Genomic DNA, 20,652 nt, shown 5'->3' on the forward strand with positions numbered 1-20,652 from the left:
GAGCTGTCTGATAAATTGGAAGGTCAGACAGTCTAAGTGGCTAGCTGACAAGACCATTTGCTCTGTAATGACAAATGTACAGTCAAGTGTCCAAGGATCAGCTGCTCTTTGTGGGCCCCAGGGAAGTGGACCCTAGGAACCCAAACTCCTGTACAGTATTTGGTCAGTACGATCTACAACAGGAGCTCCCCACTATCTTTGACATGTCCTCCACTTAAATCAATATGATGCAGCATTTCAAGGACATCCCCCAAATAAGGAAGTGAAAATAGTCTCTGTCCATTAATATGAATGAATCAATCACCCTTGTTCACCTGCCCTGCATTTCAAGGCTAAGTTCCTGTGATACACTTAGGTTTTTTGCCTTTGTTTGAAGCCTAATTTGTTTTCTGTTGATTTATTCATTCATTCGTGAGATGTGATTAAGCATCTACTGTGTGCCAAGTAGTCTTAAACACTAAAGATTTGGTGATGTGCAAAACAAACAAAATTCCTACTTTCCGAGAGGTTATCTCCCAGTGAAGGAAGATAAGCAATAATTAAATAAACAAGTGAATAAGCAAGAACATATCAGGCAATGAGAAGTACAAAAACCCCACATCACACACACACAGCACCACCACCATCAATAACAACTAAACACAGGGCAATGTGAAAGGGAGTAACAGTAACGGGACAGAGAAAGGGTTTTTATCTGGTTAGGTGGTCTGGGAAGAGCAGACAGTAGCACTGAGAATTCAATGACAAAGGAAGAGACAGCAGGCAAAGATCAGAGGAAACAGTTTTGGGCGGAAGGGAAAGCAAGTGCAAAGGCACAAACGGCCCATGTGGCTGAAGAGTAGGAGGGAGAAAGTTGGAATTAGATAAAAACAAAGCGGTAGATAGGAGTCAGGTGAGGTCAGGCTTTGAAGGCATGGTAAAGAGTTTGAGTTTTACTTTAAACCTACTGGACAGCTATTGAAATGTATTTCTCAGATAAGTGATATGGTCTAATTTATACTTTAACCAGCTCAATTCGGATAATATATGGGAAATGACTTCTAGGAATAAGGGTAAATGCAGGGAGACCTGTTGGGGTAAATTCAGGGTGTAGGTGGGAGATGACATGAGTGGGGTGATTGCAGGAGACGTAGAGATGTTAACACTGTATCTGGAATGAAATGTGAGGCAGGGAAAGCTAATCCAACCAGCAGATTAGAATTGAACTAATCTTAGAACCTTATTTAGTCAAAGTTGATCCAAAATGTCCGTTAGAGATCATTCGGTGGAAACCCTTCAATTTAAACATGGGAGAAACTGAGTCAAGGACAAATTAAGGGATGTCCTCAGGGTCCCTGAGCAGACTGCTTGACATCCCAAGACTGAACCTCACACCCCCTACCTTCAGGGGGTTCAATAATGTGTCCAAGTCCATAGAAATGCAGTAGAGCCCAGGCATGGGCCTTGTGGGCCTGGTAAACCCTCGGTCGATCCAGGGGTTCCCGTCTCTGTGTGTGAATCCAAGCAGTGGGGAAAGCTGTCGGGTTATGGCAGCCTCTGTGTATCCCTTGGTGGATTACTCGTGCCCTGGAGGCTGGATACATGCCAGTGTAAGTACCATCATGTGACATCTGGAGCGGAGTGGGCCGCATCCTGGAGCCTGGCATCCATCTAAGTTCACGTCTTGGTTTTACCAATTATCGACCATGTACCTTTGGGTAAGTTGCTGCACTCTTTGGGCCTTGGTTTCCTCCTGGGTAAACTGGAGTAAAAATAGCAACTCTTCCTAATATTGTGAGGCCCACCTAAGGTAATTCACTTACTGACACATAAACACACCTAGCCCAGCACCTGCACGGAGCACAGGTTCAGGAATGTTCCCTGTTATTATGTGGAAGACATAACTTTTTTTCTTTTACTTGAAATGGAGCTCTGAGTATCCAAGGCTGACGAGCATGAGTCACTCTCCGCCCTGGAGAAACTATTAATACGGCCCCCTGGGGGTGCGTGGCTGGGACAGCACCTCTGACTCTGCCTCGACTCTGCTCCTCATCAGCCCTGCGCCCGAGCGTGGCCTCAGCCAGTCCTTCGCGTATTTATTCAGCAAGTGCTTCCTGAGTGCTGGCAACGCCTGGTGGCTCTAAGCCTTTCCCCCTGCTTGAACTGTGCTTGTTCAGTTGCTTAATTTACTTCCTTGAGTAACTGCTCTCCTTGAAATGCAGTGAATTTTCAATCAGCAGGTGTGTGTGTATATGAAGAGTATAAAGCTCCCATAAGTACCCTGAAGGGTTGTGTATAAGGAACAAGCAGATCACAGGGGGGGTGGGGGAGGAAGGGGGAGGAAAAGAGGGAGCAGGAGGAGCAAGAGGAAGAAGAGGAGGAGGATAAACAGGAGCAGGAGGAAGGCAGCTGAGGAGGGAGCCCGGGTGCATGTGCCTACTGTGGCTTTGAAAGCGCTGCCTTAGTCATCTTTCTTTTGTTCCCCACGCCTCCCCACCGGCAGCTCTATGAGGTGTTAGTACGCCCATTTCACAGAGGACAAACTATGGCTCAGAGACCTTCAGGGACGTTCCAAGTCCCATGGCTAGTAAGTGAAGAGCCAGGTTAGACCCCAGGTGGTCTGACTCATCCCCTCCCCTTCACCTCCACTGAGCGGTTGCTATGTGTGTGGAGAGAGAGGGACAAAAGGGAAAAGGAAGAAAGGGAGATGGTGATAATAATGATTGGGTGGTGGTGGTGGTGGTGTATGTGTGTGTATGTTAGAGACAGAGAGGGTCCCCAAAACAGACTCAGGGCCGATGCTGAATTAATAACCACAAACAAAAAACCATGGCCAGCCAACGTGAGCTTTCAGCTGGGCCATCACCAACTGCCTAGGAGACAAAACAGACACGCCTGAGCCCACCCAGTGCTGTTCCTGTACGCGGTGAGGTCTTGGAGGGGGGACCCCGGGGAGAAGAGGCGCACAGCATTCTCCCTCCTTGGCTGTGGCACAGGGTGAGGGCTTGCCCTCAGGAAGCCAGTGTGAGGAGGGCGCGGAGCCTTACGCAGCCTCTGCATGAATTCAGTGTCAGTCACTCAAACCAGGTTGCTCGGGTGCCAGATGTCAACCCCTTGAGTGAGTCGAGCTCAGCTCCTTCCTGAGGAGGCCCATTTGCAGCAGAGCCGGGGCACCTCGCACCTAGAAACCGGTTCCGTTTCCGACTGTGCAGGAGAAGGCTCTCAGTGACGCTCCTGCAAGGAACGAGCAACCCAGTTGTGACCTGTTCCTCCCACAGTTGCCACAGCCCCCACAGCCCCTCTTCCTTACCATCCCCCTAACCAGGTTATGCATGGGGTGTACACATTTCCCGAATGGGGGCCAGGCATAACACCCAGGCATCTCCATAAAAACAAGGGCAGTTTTTAAAAAAACAAACATATAAACATTGACCTAATCTATGCAAATCGATTCCTAAGGATTTTATAAAACCACCACTTCCCACTCGCACATCCAGCACACAGAACCCCAGCTCTCTCTTCTTTCCCAGTTTGTTTTTCAGCGCCTGTTTGAGGGAGGAAGGGGCTCCCAGAGAAACGGGGAGGTGGGCTGTCTTCACATGCAGCCTCTGCGCCGAGCAGCCGTGGTGAGCAGAGCCCAGGGTGGGCGCTCCCCCGGACGGAGGGCAACCTCCTCCCCACAAGCAGGCAGCCTCCCCAGAGGGAGGTATCAGGTTGCTGTACTTCGCCTGTGGTTGTCACTGTCTAATAATATGACCGTTTTGCCATCTCTCTGCAAATAAGACAGAAGCTGCTACCTGATTGGTATAGCATCTCACTTTCCCTCCTCATTGATTTTCCTGTTCCCCTCCTCTGCTTCATAAAAAAAGAGGGACAAGTGGCTGGTGCTGTGGACGGAGAAGCTTTATTTTTAGTATGAGACAGCCTCTATTTTCTTTCAGGAGAGGGAAGTTGGATTATCAATTCTTTTGTAAATGTGTATGGTGATATTTGCTCCGGTAAGTTCTTATCTCTTTTGATTTACAGCTGTGTGTGCATATGTGTGTGTGTGTGTGTGTGTGTGTGTGTATGTGTGTGTGTGTGTGTGTGTGAGACAGATACATTTGGGCTGAACAGTCACTTTTCTTTCCAATAGCATTTTCAAATCTTTGGTGATAACGTCTTTTTTGTTCACTTTGCTTCCTTGTATGCCTCTGTGTAAACTGGAGAGGCTGTGCTGCGATAGTGTGATGCCTACCTTAGTTGTTGGAGGATGTGACGGTTTTCTTTTAACATAGTAAGGAAACTAAGCAAACTTATATTTGGGCTGTATAAAAACGTAATGTCGTTCTCCCCCACTCCCTTTGGAGAGTTTAACATCCCGAGCATGTTCATTGTGCTACAACCTGCTTACTGTTTCCATTAAAGTTTCTTCGTCGGTGTCAGAGCAGGAATTTCTTAAACTCCATAGGTAGTGCCAAATACTGTGTGCTGTGCCGACAGGGGTGTGCTGATCTCAGGAGGCCCTCTCCCACGGCAGGGTGAACGAATGGGTCTTCTCTGAGACTGGGTGCATGCACCTTTAAAAGATAGGAATTTATGAGCAGTATTGAGATCATTCAAGTCAATCGCTAGCATTCCGTGAAGGGATGCGATCCCCAGTGTCTCCAGTGGCTGCCACTTCTCCTCTGCCTTTCGTTTCATTTGTGTCACCATCTGTCAGATACCCAGCCCTGGCTCTCGTGTTTCTGAATCGGAAGCTGACGAGGAGAAAAGTTGCTGTGATTAAATTCAAAACAGTGCAAAATGACTATCGAGCCACCACTGCTAGTGATGATTTTTAAGTGCATTACCTGGTTAACTGCTAGTGCTTCTTTTCTAGACAGTATTGAGAGGGTCTGAATTCTTTGTTGTTAATTCAGAAGTCTGGGAGACAGTCTATTAATATAATTATCCTAGACAAAGATGATGATTAAGTAATTGCTCTAATGGAAAAAAAACTGATATTTGCTTTAATATCTTCTTTCTTTTGTCACACAATCAACAAATCTGCATAATCTTTTTCATGAAATGAACTAAAGAATATACAGGGTGTCCTAAAAAATGAATGCATACTTTAAATAATTATTAATTCCAATGGGTTAAATCTGAAAAGAAAGAAACATTGGAATTAATAATTATTCAAAGTGTGTATATATTTTTTGGGACACCCTACATATCATATATTTATTTATAATGGGAGTTAAAGGCATCGTTGATGAGAAGTAAGAGGAGAAATGACTGTATTTTTCAGAGATTTTGAAAGTTGGGAACATCACGCATGTCTAGACCTCTCGGGCATGGAATCTTTCCCGGAATAACAATTCTTCAGATCCCAAGGCGGGCTAAGGGCAGCTCCTAGAGACAGTAATGAGCTTCCCAATGCTCCCATGATCCTGTGTCTGCTTGCTTTCAGGCATCCCGCCCTTCACACATTCTTTGCACGCTGGAATGAAACTCTTCATTCTGACAAACAGAGTTCTGAATTTTGATTAATCTAGTTCAGCCTCAAAAATAGACAAATCCTCCAAACCCACAGGAACTTATTATGTTGCCTCATTCTGTGTCACAATAAGCATATATATATATAAAAGCCTAATATGCAAAGTGTCCCCTTGGGAGTTCGACCTACCGGGAGTTTGAACGCTCGCTATGATGTGCACTGAACACCAGGGGGCAGCGTGGAATGAAGGAAGGCACTGGCCAGTGGCTGGCAGCCAGTAACCAGGGAAGGAAGGCTCCGTCTGGCAGCTGGAAGGCCCTGATCAGCCCTGATCACTGGCCAGGCCTAGTGACCCCACCTGTGCACAAATTTTGTGCACCAGGCTTCTAGTGCTCCTATAACAGCTTTCAATGCCATAAACCCTCCCGGAACAAAGAGTTCCTTAGCAGAGAGTTTGTTGGAAAAACAAATGAAACTTTACTGTTTGGCTGTTGGCAATGACTGCAGAGTAAACTCAACAGCAGTAAGCATTCCTCTTTCTCCCCAACATCCCTTAATGTTTTTGTCATCACTCTCCTTTCACGGCTATTGTAACAGGTTATGTTGAGTCGTGAGGGAGTTTATGATCACCAGAGGCTGTTCAGTAACATAAATTAATGAAGATGTGAGGATGACATCCTGTGGGTGAACAGGTCGCCAGCTCACAAAAGTGTTAGTGCTCCCAGTGTGTTCAGACCCAGTGACACAGGAAGGACAATGGGGCATTTGTATCTGAAAAAGGTCTGGACCTTTAGATTGACTTAGGGTGAGTGTGCACAGCTGCCTTTAAAAGCATCACTTGGGAAAAGTCCAGAACGTCATAGCCAAAACACTGCAGTAATCTGGTTCAAGGAATAAAATTCTGTGCCAAGGTGGGGGGAATAATAAAAGGAACTTTTATTTCATAATGAGATTATTGATTATTTTTAGCAAAATGAAGATGGCAACAGTGACACGTGTTCATTGAGTAAGTACCTTCTATGTGCCTGGCACTGTGCTCAGCATTTACATGGCTTATTTCCTCCCATCTTCACAACCATTCCACGAGGGTAGTAACATTACCTCCCAGTTTACAGGTGAGACAGTGGAGGCCTACGGCAAGTATGTAGTATGTATGCTTGAGACAATGTAGTGATGACAGTGACACTCAACCAGGCAGGCTCCTTCCCAGCCATGTGTTTCTCTCTGCCCTCTGTCAGGGTGTCAGTTCGTGTACATCACGACCCACAGGTTGAGAACCGCTAGCAGGGTCGCCTAAGACCATCAGAAAACACAGATATTTACATTATGATTCATTAACAATAGCAAAATTACAATTATGAGGTAGCAACGAAAATAATTTTATGGTTGGGGGTCACCACAACACGAGGAACTGTATTAAAGGGTCGCGGCATTAGAAAGGTTGAGAACCACTGGTCTACAATCTACAACCAATGCCTAGGTTGGGATGATATCAGGGCCTTACAGTAACACAGCAGATCTTCGTTAGTTTTTCTCCCTGCTGACACTACATACCCCACTTCTTCTCAGGCTGCTTTTGTGACACCAAGCTAATTATATGTTTGAAACTGGAGAATGTGTGTTTTATCTCCACTCAACTTTGCAGCTACAAAGATGTGGCAATGACCAAAGGGAGCCAGCCTGGGGAGAGATGTATGCAGAAGTGGCTAAATTAAGGTAGCTTTTTCAATTGATGAAAAGAAATTCATCTCTTTAACTTTCAATGTGTTGAACATAGAGTAAAAATAAAGAGGTGACCATAACTTAGAAATATCAATATCTCAAGGGATCTGGTTTGTCACTGATGCAAAATATAAAAAGCAGTTGCAACTGAATTGATATATTTGCGGAGTGCTTTGTAGAATTCTCACCTTCCTTATGCCACCACCCCCCCGCCACCCCCCCCCCCCCCCCCCCCCCCCGCCGCCACAACCTCCTGCCCCAGCCTGATTTCCTTTCACTATTGGACTAGCTGGAAGGGCTCAGGTGCACTTCAGGTGGACTAGTGCAAAGCACCGACAGCACCTGGGTAGTTAAAGTATGAGCATTGCTGCGGGTGAGTGTGCTGAGCAGCGTGGCCAAGTGGAAATCCAGAGCCCCTGATGCATTCTTTTGCACCTGAGCACCGAGCTCCCTATTTGAAATCCATTTAAACGAATAAAATTCAGATGAGTCTTATAGAGAGAAAATGCGCTTGACACAGAATCAATATGCTTGCAATTTTTCCTCGGCTAGCAGTTTCAGAAGAGAGGCAGGGCACACCAGTCGGGAGGCGAGTGTGTGAAATACTGCCTTTGCTTCCCTGCAGTGAGGGAAGGGATTCTGAGTGATGGACATGCTGCTGGGTGATAGACTTAGCTCAGGACAGCCTTGCGTTGTACCAAACAGCAGAAGGACGAATGACCAAAAAGCAAAAACAGCCCTCCACAAACTGGGAGCACTAAGAAGCAAGTTTTGAAGTGTTGACACAATATTGATTTCTTGGCGTGATCTTTTCTGTCCAAGAAGCAATAGCTTTTGAGCTACCCCCGGTGTAGACACCCAATTAATTAAAAAGAGTTCAAAGGCAGTACACAATAAAATATGTTTCCAAAATGGTAGTCATATTTATCAGAGGCAATTGATTCTCTATTGCCCCTTTTTCTTGCTCTTAAAAAAATAATTGGGTGGTTTAATCAGAAAGTGTGATATTAGAGCCAGTCAGGATAAGGAAGTTAAATCAATCTTCTTTTCCCATAAGCATTTATGAGAGTTCTAGAAGCACTGAGTCCTAAAATGAGCACTTTTACTTTAATGATATATGTTGTGCTCAGCCACAGTGCATCAAATACAGGCTATTCCATAAAACTAAAGTTAGAGGTAATTTTATAAATGACATCATACTTCAGTCTCTATCCACACGACATGGCTTTCTTCAGAGCGGTGGGCCAAATCCAAAGTACTAGTAAATAGTAGAGATTGTACTTCGTTTTACCTATGTTTTCTTTGCTCTTTCTTTGGCTGTAGATGTGCTGGTTATTAAGAGCTTAAAAATGGTCTATTAAGTATGGAGAAAGCAGCTGGTGTTAAGACATAATGAGTGTTGGACTAGTCTTGAGTTTGTTATCAAACATTCTCAACTGGTGTACAAATAGAGCTGGTGTCCCGTTCCGTATTTGTCTAAGAAAATGGAATCAGTGAGGGTTTGAGCCAGGAAGGGCACAGGAAGTATTAACTCCTCTAGAAGAGGCTCTTGGTCATTGGCGTGTCCTTAAATGTTTAAATAGCGATGAGTTGAAAATGGAAACACCTCAGTCTCTCTATTCTGCAGACTAATGCATCTGCATAATTAATATATTTTACAGTGATCATTTTTTAACACAGATTGTAGCCAAAAGTAGTAATGGAAAATTATCCTGGGTCAACTTCAAACACATCCCACTATAGTTTCTGGAAAGCTTATTCCCAACACAGGGCCATCAATGCACCATGGGACTGCGGGATGGCCAATATATGGGTATAGTCATGTCATTGTGGTCCTTTGGAGACTGGCGTGTTGAGCATAAAAGACTTCTATTGATAGTCCCCATGTGACTTCTTTAGTCCTTCTTACAGAATTTTTAATTCCACCCAAATTACCACACATTATCTCAGTGTAGATCTACTGGCAAAAGATATGACAAATATTTTAGACTTATTTTATTTCTGGTAAAATGTGGCTTTAAGGATGCTTGCATCTGAATTATTACTACGAGGACATTTTAATTCACTATGTTTACATCCACTTCTCAATGATGAACCCATATATCTTTATCTGGCTTTGGATCTCCATAAGGGAGGAAAATGTACACAATTTTTGAAATTGTATGCATTCAAATTGCCTTCCTATGAAATTGAATGGTTGAGACAAAACATTTCTATTGGGGCTACATTTGAGAAAAGGGTTAGCGCATTGATGTCACCAGGCTGTTTCTTTATCCATTAAAGATTTAAGGATGCTGACCATGTGCCAGGCACCATGTTAGGCATGGGAGACACAGTGATGAACAGATCATAGCTGCACTTCCAGAACTAAGTGCCTTCAATTTCCATTTTCTCACCTAAACCTAGCTTCTTTTTCATGGCCCAGGATGTCTCTTCTTAAACACATAATGAACTGTTCTAGTAAGATTTACGGGAAATATGTGCTTTATGTCCTAACTATTTATGCTCAGTGAAGGAATAAGCTCGAACCCATTTATTTACTGTGATGACTGTCTAGCTGACATGGAATGGTTTGAAGGAGCAGCTGGAAGAGCCATTGCAGTGCTTGCATCTTATAAGCATTATGTATTGCTCCCAAGCATTCTCAGATTTGCTGGGCTAGTCTCATTCTTGCTGGATGTTGGGTGAGGAAAGAAAGGGAAGACGCTTGCTTCAACAGGACAGAAAAGAAGATAGAAGAGTAAACTGAGGGCCTAAGCTTTCCACTGGCAATCTGAATTAGATCTGACTCCCATTATCTGATTATCTGTGGGTGTTCGTTCACTTGTTCATCTATTCAACAAACATATACATTGGGTGTCCATTTTAATCCAAGTACAATGCTAGATGCGAGGCACTGGAATACACAAAGATACTAATTTCTGAACTCCTGATTTTTCAGCCTCAACACTATTACAATTTTGGCCCAGATAGTTCATTATGTAGGGGACTGTTTTATGTACTGTAGGGTGTTTAGCAGCATCCCTGGCCTCTACCCACTAGATGTCAGTAGCAACCTCCCCCCAAGTTGTAACAACCAAAATTCTCTCTAGACAATGCCAGATAACCCCTGGTTTAGAGCCACTGTGATAAATTTAGTAATAACACCAGCTTTGTCCAAATATCCCCATTGTATTTCTACTTTTCTTACTCTCAGATACTCTGATCCATGGATTTTTAAGCTTCTTTCTCCAAATACAAGGGTGTTGTTGTTTTTATGCTATTATTATTCCTTACTTCTGTATAATACTTGACCACATTCACTTGGCTCCCAGTGTCTTATTTTACTCCAGCAATCAACAAATGAAACAATATTACACTATTAAACCTTTTAACCCGTGAATAAATAGACATTTAGAATGGTTACATGCCTAAATTCTTGAAAGTAATAATGGATAGAAACTGATTCACACTCGTATGCCCTGATTAAAACATGCAGTATTTTTCTACAAAATTATGTTGAATGAAGAAAAAAATGTATGTTTGAAGGATACTTTTTCTCTAGGAGCTGTTTTGGAAATGAAGGCAGCGTAGCAGTGGATGGAGGCCAGGGCACAGGAGGTCCACTGACTAGGCTTCTTACTCAGTACTTCCTAGCCGGGTGGGTTTGGACAGTTCACGTAGAATCTTAGAGTTTCCTCAGTAGTTGAGGGATACATTGCAAAAGCCACAGGAAGCCCTAGAGATGAGTCGAGTAGAGTGGAGAGAGCACAGGTTTTGAAGTCAGATGAACTTACTGTATGAATCAGCATCAGCAGGAACCAGTGACACCCTCAACCCATCTGACCTCTTGCTGGTGACTATAAAACATTGAAACTTAATTTCTGTAAGTCAGAAAATTGAAGCCCCTCGAGGTGAGTTGAGTTTCCCAAGTCCTTATGACGAATTCCGTGCAGAAGGGAGACAAGCAGGGCTCAATGTTCTTTAAGCCCAATGAGCTGAGGAATTACTTCAAATGGAGAAAGGCCAACTATGGGTCCGGCACATGCCAGAAATGCACATATTTCAGGTTATTACCAGATGTGTAGGGGCCTAAGATAGGCCCCTGGTTTTTAATTGGATACATGCAAGAATCTTTGATGTTAGTTTAGCCAAATTTCAGCCTCATTGGACGCTACAGAGACATGGGCTCCTAGATGGGTCCTAGAAGAGTGGTAGATGTGGAGAACACGTCAAAGGTGGTGGTTTGAATGTCACTCATCTCATGTGCCTCTGAGCTTGGAAAGATGCAGGGCTTTCCCATGAGAGATGCTCACACTATGCCTACCCTTGATCATCTGGTGAGCTATTAAAAGTTATATGTAACTTTTATTAAATTTTAATTTTTTAAAAATATGTTCCTATTGATTTTAGAAAGAGAGGGAGAGAGAGAGAGAAACATCAATTGGTTGCCTCCCGTACACACCCTAACTACGGAGTGAACCTGCAACCTCAGTATGTGCCCTGACTGGGAATCGAACTGGCGACCTTTTAGTGCATGGGACAACCCTCAACCAATTGAGCAACCCTGGCCAGGGCTACATGTAACTATTTAAACCCTTGGTGCATTGGCCAAGATAAAAGGCCTTCCAAGCACATTGCTCTGGCAGAATGCTCATTAAGAAAATTATTTTCTGTCTGCATTGTCTTGAAGAACTGAATTGGAATGAGAGGAAATAGGTCCAAATCCTGACTCTGCCACTTACAAGTATGCATGGCCTTAAACATGTCATTTGCCCTCTCTGGATCTCAATCTCTTCATCAGCAAAATGGAAATGATGAATCTCCACCCCAGAGTTACAGAGAGGATTGCTGTCCTAGAAGACATGGGAAAATCCTTTAGAGACCATGCCAGCCTAGACAACAGTATTATTATTTTCTTCCCTGTGGAGTTCAAGTCCATTCTGCTACCGGTTTTCATTCTGCGTCCTCGATGAGTGCACCAGGTCAGGGGGAATGTTTCCCCATCTACCAGGAAAATGACTGTCGTTATAAGATGGGTCTAAAGTAGCCTGGAAATGCTTTGATGGGTAATTCCATCTCCAGGGGAGAATTAAGTCAATATTATAAATTTCAGAGACAGAGTGTCATCACTGAAGAGCAACTATAATAAAAAAAAATGCAGCATGGATAAAGCAATTCCCTATGATCAGCTCATCTTCAGGAGCGCATCTCAACTTTGCGTTCTGCTCCTTGGAACCCTCCCTCCCTCAGCTGTCCAGGCATAACCTATTTGTAGCGGTGGAGGGTGAGATGTGGGATTGACATGACCTCTGACCTGGGCCCATCACATTCTAAAACTGTGCAACCCTCACCCTCTCCTCTCTTGGCAAACCCTGCTGTTCTCCTCGCTGGGGACTGAAGCTCGGGAAAGCCCCGGATTCCTCATTAGCTCTGGTGCAGGAAATTCAAAGGTTTCTCATTTCTCATGTTTTATTTACCTCCAAGCATTTCCTGACACATCTGTTCAGAAAACTTGGTTAGCTTATATTTTTTCCAAGACTGTTATCAACTGGCAATTCTCTCCCAGACTTGGCTCCCGCTCACTCCCACGGGTATTTATAAACTCCTGGTGCTGGAGAATTTGGAGGACGCCCCCTCTGAACCTCCCCAGCCTGTTAGCTCCCTCATAGCATCTTTTTCTCCCTCTCCTCTGACTCTGCTCTCTGACTCTCACTTCCGAGGCTCTCTTCTGAAGGCAAGCATGTTTTCTCACTCGGTCAGTCGCTGATTTGTTCATACGTTCGTTCATCACGCTTTCCACCGGGTTATTGAGCAGCAGGTGTCCCAGGCCCGGCGGAAAGGTTGGGCATCTAGAGGTGGCTGAACCAGATATAGTCCCTGCAGCCTAACAAGGGAACAGTCAATTTAAAAATCCCTCAAAAGTGATTTAATTATTATTGTGGTAAGTGCTGAAGATAAAAGCCAAGCCATCTTGGGTCCTAATTATGTGACAGGCACTGTTCCAAGTGTTTGAAGCATATTAATTCGCTTAATCCTAACAACCCTTGGAGGGATTTAGAAGAGAAAGGATGGGAGCCCATACAATCCTGAAGGTCACGGGGAGGTCTATTAATAACTAGAAATACTGGAATGAGGGTCATCCAACAGGACAAGTTGCTAAGAGGTCAGGTAGCTGACATTTATGAGGCACTCACTGTTTACCGGGCACTGTGTTCTGCACCTCACAGGGTCGGTTCCTTCCCAGCAGCACCATGAGGCGTCACTATTACTATTTTAAAGATGGGGAAGGGAGGTGGAGAGCCGGAACCACCTGTCCAGGGCCACACATTTTGTAAGTCACACATTCTGACACTGTAGCATTGGCGTGAATGATGCAAGCCCAGGCTCTTACATGCTGTTAACCTGTGAAAAGTTGAGTAGAAGGCTTCTTATTTGGTTTATTTTCTGGAAAGTACTGGTAGCGTGGAGGAAAAGAGGATCATTTGAATGTGTATCTGAGTAAGAACTACAATGGTCCCTGTTGAGTAAAATGGAACTTTGTGGGACCGGGAGTGCCGAGTTCTTAGCCTTCAAGCATATGTCAAGGGAGACAGCCGGCTTCTCCAGCTTCCTCCTCAAAGGGAGGGCTGAGGACCAGCAGGTGGGCATCACTCAGGAGCTTGTTAGAGATGCAGAATCTCCGGTCCCAGCCAGACCTACTGAATATCTGCGCTACATTTAGATGATCTCCAGCTGACTCACAGGCACAGTCAAGTTTTAGAAGCTCAGCTCAGAACAAGTTAAAAGATTGGGCTCCCAGCTCTGGTGGTAATGCTAATTGACAGGTTGTTTAGTCTCTCCAGATTGTCTCTGCTCAGCTTCTTCAGTGGTGATGACCTCAACCCTCCTCCTGGTGCAATCGAGTCCCTTTCCCTCCCCCCGCCCCCCGAAAAGACCCTAGAGCTGTTGGGGAGGGAGGTTATGTAGAAGCTCTCAGTCTCTTTTACCACCAGAATCCGTTTCTCCTAGTGTTGTCCATGGACCACCTATATCAGAATCACCTGGGGGAATTTATTAAAAGTGATGTTCAGATTAAAAGCAGACTTCTTGGAAAATGCCACTAAAAGCCAAAATATATTATAGTATGTTTTCAAACATTAATAGAAAATGACTGTCAGACTAAAATTGAAATATTTCTCCTAAGGTATTTGTCGGAACAAGGATGCAATAAAAACATTTTTAGACAAACATTAAGTCACATTTAATTTTTAACATTTAACTAATCCCATTTTAAGGATGAACTATCACTGTGGATTGTGTACCTTGGATTCCAATTCTGACTTCCATTCCCCACTAGCTGTGTGACTTTTAATTAAGTGATTTACATTTTGAACCTCAATTTTCTTATTTGCTAAAGAGGAAAGAATTCTCACCATTGAGGGGAGGGTGGGTCTGTTGTAAGGTTCTCAATAGTGTACATACATATATGACATATAGTATTATATTAAATCAATCATAACAGTATGATTGATTATTAAACAGAATGGAATTTTACAAAATCATTACTCTCAAATTATCACTATCATGACATAATCATGAAATTATAGATCAGTTGTTATAAATAGAAAGCTACTTTGTCTGAATGTTTTAGATGTAATTTTTCATTTAATTTAGCATTTAGATCTTGTCATGTATTCTTTCTGATTGATGTTTCGGATTTCTTAGGATATATTCCTAGAAGTGGGATCACTGGGTCAAATGGCAGTTTCATATTTAATTTTTGAGGAAACTCCATAGTGTTCTCCATAGTGGCTGCACCAGTCTGTGTTCCCACCAACAGTGCACGAGGGTTCCCTTTTCTCCACATCCTCACCAGCACTTGTCATTTGTAGATTTGTTGATAGTAGCTATTCTGACAGGAGTGAGGTGTGACCTCATTGTAGTTTTAATTCGCATCTCTCTGATGATCACTGACATTGAGCATTTTTTCATATGTCTTTTGACCTTCATGGACACAGACAATAGTGTGGTGAAGGCCTGGGAGAGGTGAGGGTAGGGTGGAGGGGGTCAATGGGAAAAAAAGGGAGGACATCCATAATAGTTTCAACAATAAAGATAAATTTTTTAAAAAACTCCACCTAAAGATTTGTTTCTGACAGTTTAACTGTTTGGTACACATAGGTGTAACATCTGCCTATGACTTAAAATGTTTTTTTTCTTTTTGATAATAAAATATAGCTCCTTTTGGAAAAAAAGATTGTCAGTTAAAAAAATTAGTTCATAAATAAAACAGCACAGTCAAAGGGCAGTTTCCCTTTGTGATTACTTAAAGTAATAACATTCTGAAAGCATCTTTCTGTAGCCTCATCTTCCCGGTTCTCAAAGCTGTAGTTTATCAGGGGTGCAGATGGGTTGGAGCCAGAATCAAGAGTAGAGGGACCTGAGCAAAAAGTTTCAGTCACGTGAAGTGAATAAGCTCTAGAGAGTTGCTGTACCACATTGTACTTACCATCAATAATAATATAGTATACACTTAAAATTTTGTTAATTGGGTAGTCCTGGCTGGTTAGCTCAGATATGCTAAGGTTTGGGGTTCGATCTCTGGTCAGGGCACATACAAGAAGCAACCAATGAATGCATTATTAAATGTAACAGTAAATCAATGTTTCTCTCAAATCAATTTAAATTTTTAAAAATATTTTTTAAAGTGGGTAGATCTCAAATTGAAAGCTCTTTCCACAACTTTTTTTTTTTAAATGTTTTTTCAGAGAGGAAGGGAGAGGGAAAGAGAGATAGAAACATCAATGATGAGAGAGAATCATTCATTGATCGGCTGCCTCCTGCACACCCCACAGGAGTGGGGATGGAACCCACATCCAGTCTGTACCCTGACTGGGAACTGAATAGTGTCCTCCTGGTTCATAGGTCGAACCTCAACCACAGAGCCATGCTGGCCAGACTCCACAACTTTCTTTTAAAAAAGTCCAGAAGGACCTGATGACATTAAGAAATACTAGAGGCCCGGTGCACAAAATTCGTGCACGGAGGGGGGTTGTCCCAGCCTGTACCCTCTCCAATCTGGGATCCCTCTCACAATCCAGGACTGCTGGCTCCCAACTGCTTGCCTGCCTGCCTTCCTGATTGCCCCTAACCGCTTCTCCCTGCCAGCCTGATCACCCCCTAACCACTCTGCTGCCAGCCTGTTTGCCCCCAACTTCCCTCCTCTGCCGGCCTGGTTACCCCTAACTGCCCTCTCCTGCAGGGTTGATCACCTCCAACTGCCCTCCCTTGCAGGCCTGGTCCTTCTCAACTGCCCTCCCTTGCAGGCCGGGTGCCTCCCAACTGCCATCTCCTGCTGGCCATCTTGTGGTTGCCATCTTGTGTCCACATGGGGGCAGGATCTTTGACCACATGGGGGCAGCTATATTGTGTGTTGCAGTGATGATAATCTGCATAGTACTCTTTTATTAGATAGGATGACATTTCTTTCTTCCTTTTTTTTTTATCCTCACCTGAGTATATGTTTCCATTGACTTTTAGAGAATATGAAAGAGAAAGGGAAAGACAGAGAGAAACATCAAAGTGAGAGGAATACTTAGATTGCTTGCCTCCTTCCTGAGCCCTGACCTGGGCCCCAGCCAGGGAGGAGCCTGCAACTTAGGTACATGCCCTTGATCAGAATCTAACCTGGACTCTGCGGTTGGCAAACCTAGACATTATCCACTGAGCCAAACCGTGTAGGGCAGGTTATGACATTTCTTAGCCCTCCAGCAGCGGACCTTCATTTTTTTTCTCCAGGAGTGTGGTGGAAAAGCCCTAAATCACTTTTTTGGATTCTTATACCCAAGTTACTAAGAATATTACCAGTGGCATACAGGGAGCTTAGCCAATGAGTGGTCAGAAAAGGTATTTCCTCTGTAGTTCACACCTATCTCCTGTGATCTCCGGCTCCACCCCTGCCAAGGACTAAAGCCTCCAGCCCCGGGCAGGGACCCCCAGCTGGCTCTGATCGCCCTGCTCTACCCCCAGCCAAGGCCGCAAGCCTCTGTTTGAGGTTCGAGCCCTGGGCAGGGACCCCCAGCTGGTTCCAATTGCCCACAGACACCCACAGCTGGCTCTATCGCCCGGCTCCACCCACGGCCAAGGCTGCAAGCCTCTAGGCTTGGGCTCTGGGCAGGGACCCCCAGCTGGCTCGGATCACCTGCAAGGGACCCCAGCTGGCTCCGCTGGAGGGCTCCACCCCCAGCCAAGGCCTAAAGCCTCTGGCTGAGGCTTGGGCTCTGGGCAGGGACCCCCAGCTGGCTCCGATCGCCCTCAGGGGACCCCAGCTGGCTCTGATCGCCAGGCTCTGATCACCAGGCTCCGCCCCAACGGCCAAGGCTGCAAGCCTCTGGCCAAGGCTTGGGCTCTGGGCAGGACCCCCAGCTGGCTCTGATCTCCCCGCTCCGCCCCCATCCAATGCCGCAAGCCTCTGTTTGAGGCTCGGCCCCTAGGCAGGGACCCCCAGATGGCTCTATCCCCCACACCATCCAAGGCCAAGGCCTCAAGCTTCTGTTTGAGGCTTGGGCCCTGGTCAGGGACCCCCAGCTGGCTCCAATCACCGCAGGGGACCCCAGCTGGTTCCAGTGGCCCAGCTCCACCCCCAGCCAATGCCGCAAGCCTCTGGCTGAGGCTCGGGCCCTGGACAGGGACCCCCAGCTGGCTCCGATCGCCTGCAGGGGACCCCAGCTGGCTCTGATCACCTGTGGGGGACCCCTGCTGGCTCTGATATTCCCCTCTGATCTTCGGCTCCAATATCCCAATTCCAACAACCGCCACTCTCCGAGGCTGCAGCCATCTTGGTTAGGTGTATTTGCATATTCCCTTTCTGATTGGCCGGTGGGCGTGGCCGGTGGGCATGGCTTGTGAGTGTAGCGGAGTGATGATTTGCATATTACTGTTTTATAGATAGGATTACTATTTTATTATTTGCAAACATAATTGAAGCTCTTTATAAAACCTTACTCATTGTACTTGTTGGATTAATCACTGTTCTTTAGTCACTCAGTTTTAAAAAAAAATTGCCAATACCCAGAGCATATTGAATGGCTATGGAAAGTTGATATTCCAACCCTGCTGATTTTACCAGTTGAATATTTGCTCATACAGTCCTAGTTATATGAAACCTCAAAAGCATGCTCCCATTCCCCTCACATTTTGCCTTTGTTGTGTGTGTGTGTGTATATTCAAATGTTCTCAATGCCTAATATCAATTATTTTATCCTATTCCCATTACTAGTAAATTGTTGACTCTGAAAAAGAACTCAAATATCAAGCCCTCCTCCTTTTGCTGTCACTCCCAGTGTCTAAGTCACGGTGCTTGGCATGGAATGGACCCTCAGTAAATGTTTGTTGAATGAATAAATAACAGCCATGTAGAATTTGCTTTTCTAGCAGAGGCATTCTGTTAAATCAGTCCCGTTAGGCCCCTCAGGCCAACCTGCCAGATGAAGAGTAAATCGTTTCATGAAATTTACCGGAAGGATATAAGAATGGGAGATGGGGGTTAGAATTATAACTCCTCTTTTTTCAAGCCCTTACTGAGGACCAGGCAGGAGGCAGGCTGTATTAGATACATTTAATCACTGGATCTCACAGCAGTCCTGTAAGGTGGGGGACATCACCCTCTGTTTACAGAGGAGAAAATGCAAGGCTTGACAGGTTTGGGAATTTGCTCCAGGGCAAAGAACTAGGAAGTGAAAGTATGAGCATCACCTGCAGGTTGGCCTGAATCCACAGCCTTTGCCCTTAACTTCTGTACATGCTGTTGGGGAAGGAGATCTCATTCATGAATATGTCTCACTCCCTAAAGTCTTGCTGCTGTTCCCCATCCTCTTGGGGAGCCCACTCTCCATCTGGCCAATTTCTCTTTTTGTTGTTGTTGTTGTTCATTTCCCCCCCTGGCCTTGAAGTCCTTTTCCTCAAATCCATCCTAGGACCCCTCTCAGCTTTTATAAAAATTGGAACCATCCACCTCAAATGAACATTCGATACCAACAAAAACTGCCTTTTACCTTCGGCCAGAATTGGTAGACCCTGGAAACTACCCTGTCTGCTGAGTCACCCCCTCAACAATGCACTCCCCCTGGACTATCTTGCCAGGGCAGCTCAGCTGGGTGTTAATGGCTGGGGGAGTGGGGAGGGCTTAAAGCCCTGTGCCTTTGCTTGTTTCTCCCTAGGAGCACTCATCACTTTCCAAGCTAAGAATACCTTCTCTAGCTTGCCTCCAAGTACTACTCCGGGAATTAGCTGAGGAGTAGCACTTGGAGGCCCGCTCACTGCCTGTCCCCCTTTCCCAAGGTAAGAATTAGCTTGCTGGCAAATTTGGTGCTTTCTCTTTGAGTCAATTCTGACTTTCCAAGGATAGTTTTCAATTCCAATTAGTTATGTTCTTATTCCATTGAATTGATATTTCCACTTAGAATGATTCTTTTTATTATTTCATTTTTCTTCCTTAAGGTCCTAACAGGTCATTGTCTTTCCCCTGGAACTTAAGGACATCTAAGAACTCACCAACAGGCAGAGCATGAGAAGCACAGAAGGAACACTTTACACTTTAATGAGCTCTTCCGTGATGTTGCTTACATCTTCTAAAATAAATTAGGCCAAAATCAGATTGAAGAGCGCTTCCCGTGCTTCCACATCTAACAAATGGGCTTTATGAGCTAGAAAACAGGAAGAAGCGAGAAAAAGCTGCAGAATAAGAAAGTCATTAAACTCCTGTACTTAATAAAGGTCAGAAGTCTCAGTGGAGCAATTTCTAATTAGTGCAACCTAAGAAAGAGGGAAGAGGTCCCTGGAGAGATGCACAGGCCCGCAGAGCTCAAACCTCATCAGGGACACACTGGATGTTTGGCGAGCATCGGTCCAGGAAGGCGGAAGTCTCCACTGCCTGCACTGGGTCCGTGCCTGGCGCGTGGAAGGTTCCACACCTCCCTTACTCCTGGACGATGCTGTGGGTACCAGCATTACTGATAACACCAGACATGATGCACTTGGTACTTACTGACTTTCTCCTCTTGCCTTTGTTCACTCCGAATGGTGGACTTTTCAACCTACTTCTTATGAACCATTTTCTCCTCTTAAGAACCTCAATTCATCTTTTTCTTACCTGTCGTCTCCTAATTTTAGCTATGCATGCAGCTTTTGTGAAAAACAGACTATTTAGGGCACTGAAATTTGTTTCTATATATGATAAGGTACTTTAATTGCTGCATTAATAATGTCTCGCAAAATCTGCTAACTAGGTTGATTCTTCTCTGAATTCATGTGATTCATTTAGCACTGCCCTCTGCTTTTCTATTTCTTGATATCCTTTCTCTCCTGTACTTTTTTAAATTGGATTTTTAGAGAGAGGAAGGGAGGGAGAGAAACATTTATCGGTTGCCTCCCATACACATTGCATCCTGACAGGCAACTGAACTGCCACCTTCTGGTGTAAGGGACAATGCTCCAACCAACCAAGCCACATGGGCCAGGGCTCTCTCCTG

General features: G+C 44.8%; 1 protein-coding gene across 2 annotated transcripts in view; it reads left to right on the forward strand.

Annotated features, from left to right (window-relative positions):
- Positions 1 to 20,652, forward strand: part of SYNPR (synaptoporin) — a gene marked incomplete at both ends in the record, with an annotated part of 279,199 nt that overhangs the window by 134,083 nt on the left and 124,464 nt on the right. The window contains one exon of one of the 2 annotated variants that reach the window (XM_079795735.1): positions 3,954 to 3,977. The exons of the other annotated variant lie outside the window; for it this stretch is intronic. Coding sequence (XP_079651861.1) covers positions 3,954 to 3,977 — 24 coding nt within the window. Of the gene's footprint in view, positions 1 to 3,953; positions 3,978 to 20,652 lie in introns of those variants that run through there. 2 annotated transcript variants of the gene reach the window in all.

The sequence above is a fragment of the Cnephaeus nilssonii genome, assembly GCF_951640355.1.
Source record: "Cnephaeus nilssonii genome assembly, chromosome: 17".
Classification (NCBI taxonomy): Eukaryota; Metazoa; Chordata; class Mammalia; order Chiroptera; family Vespertilionidae; genus Cnephaeus; species Cnephaeus nilssonii.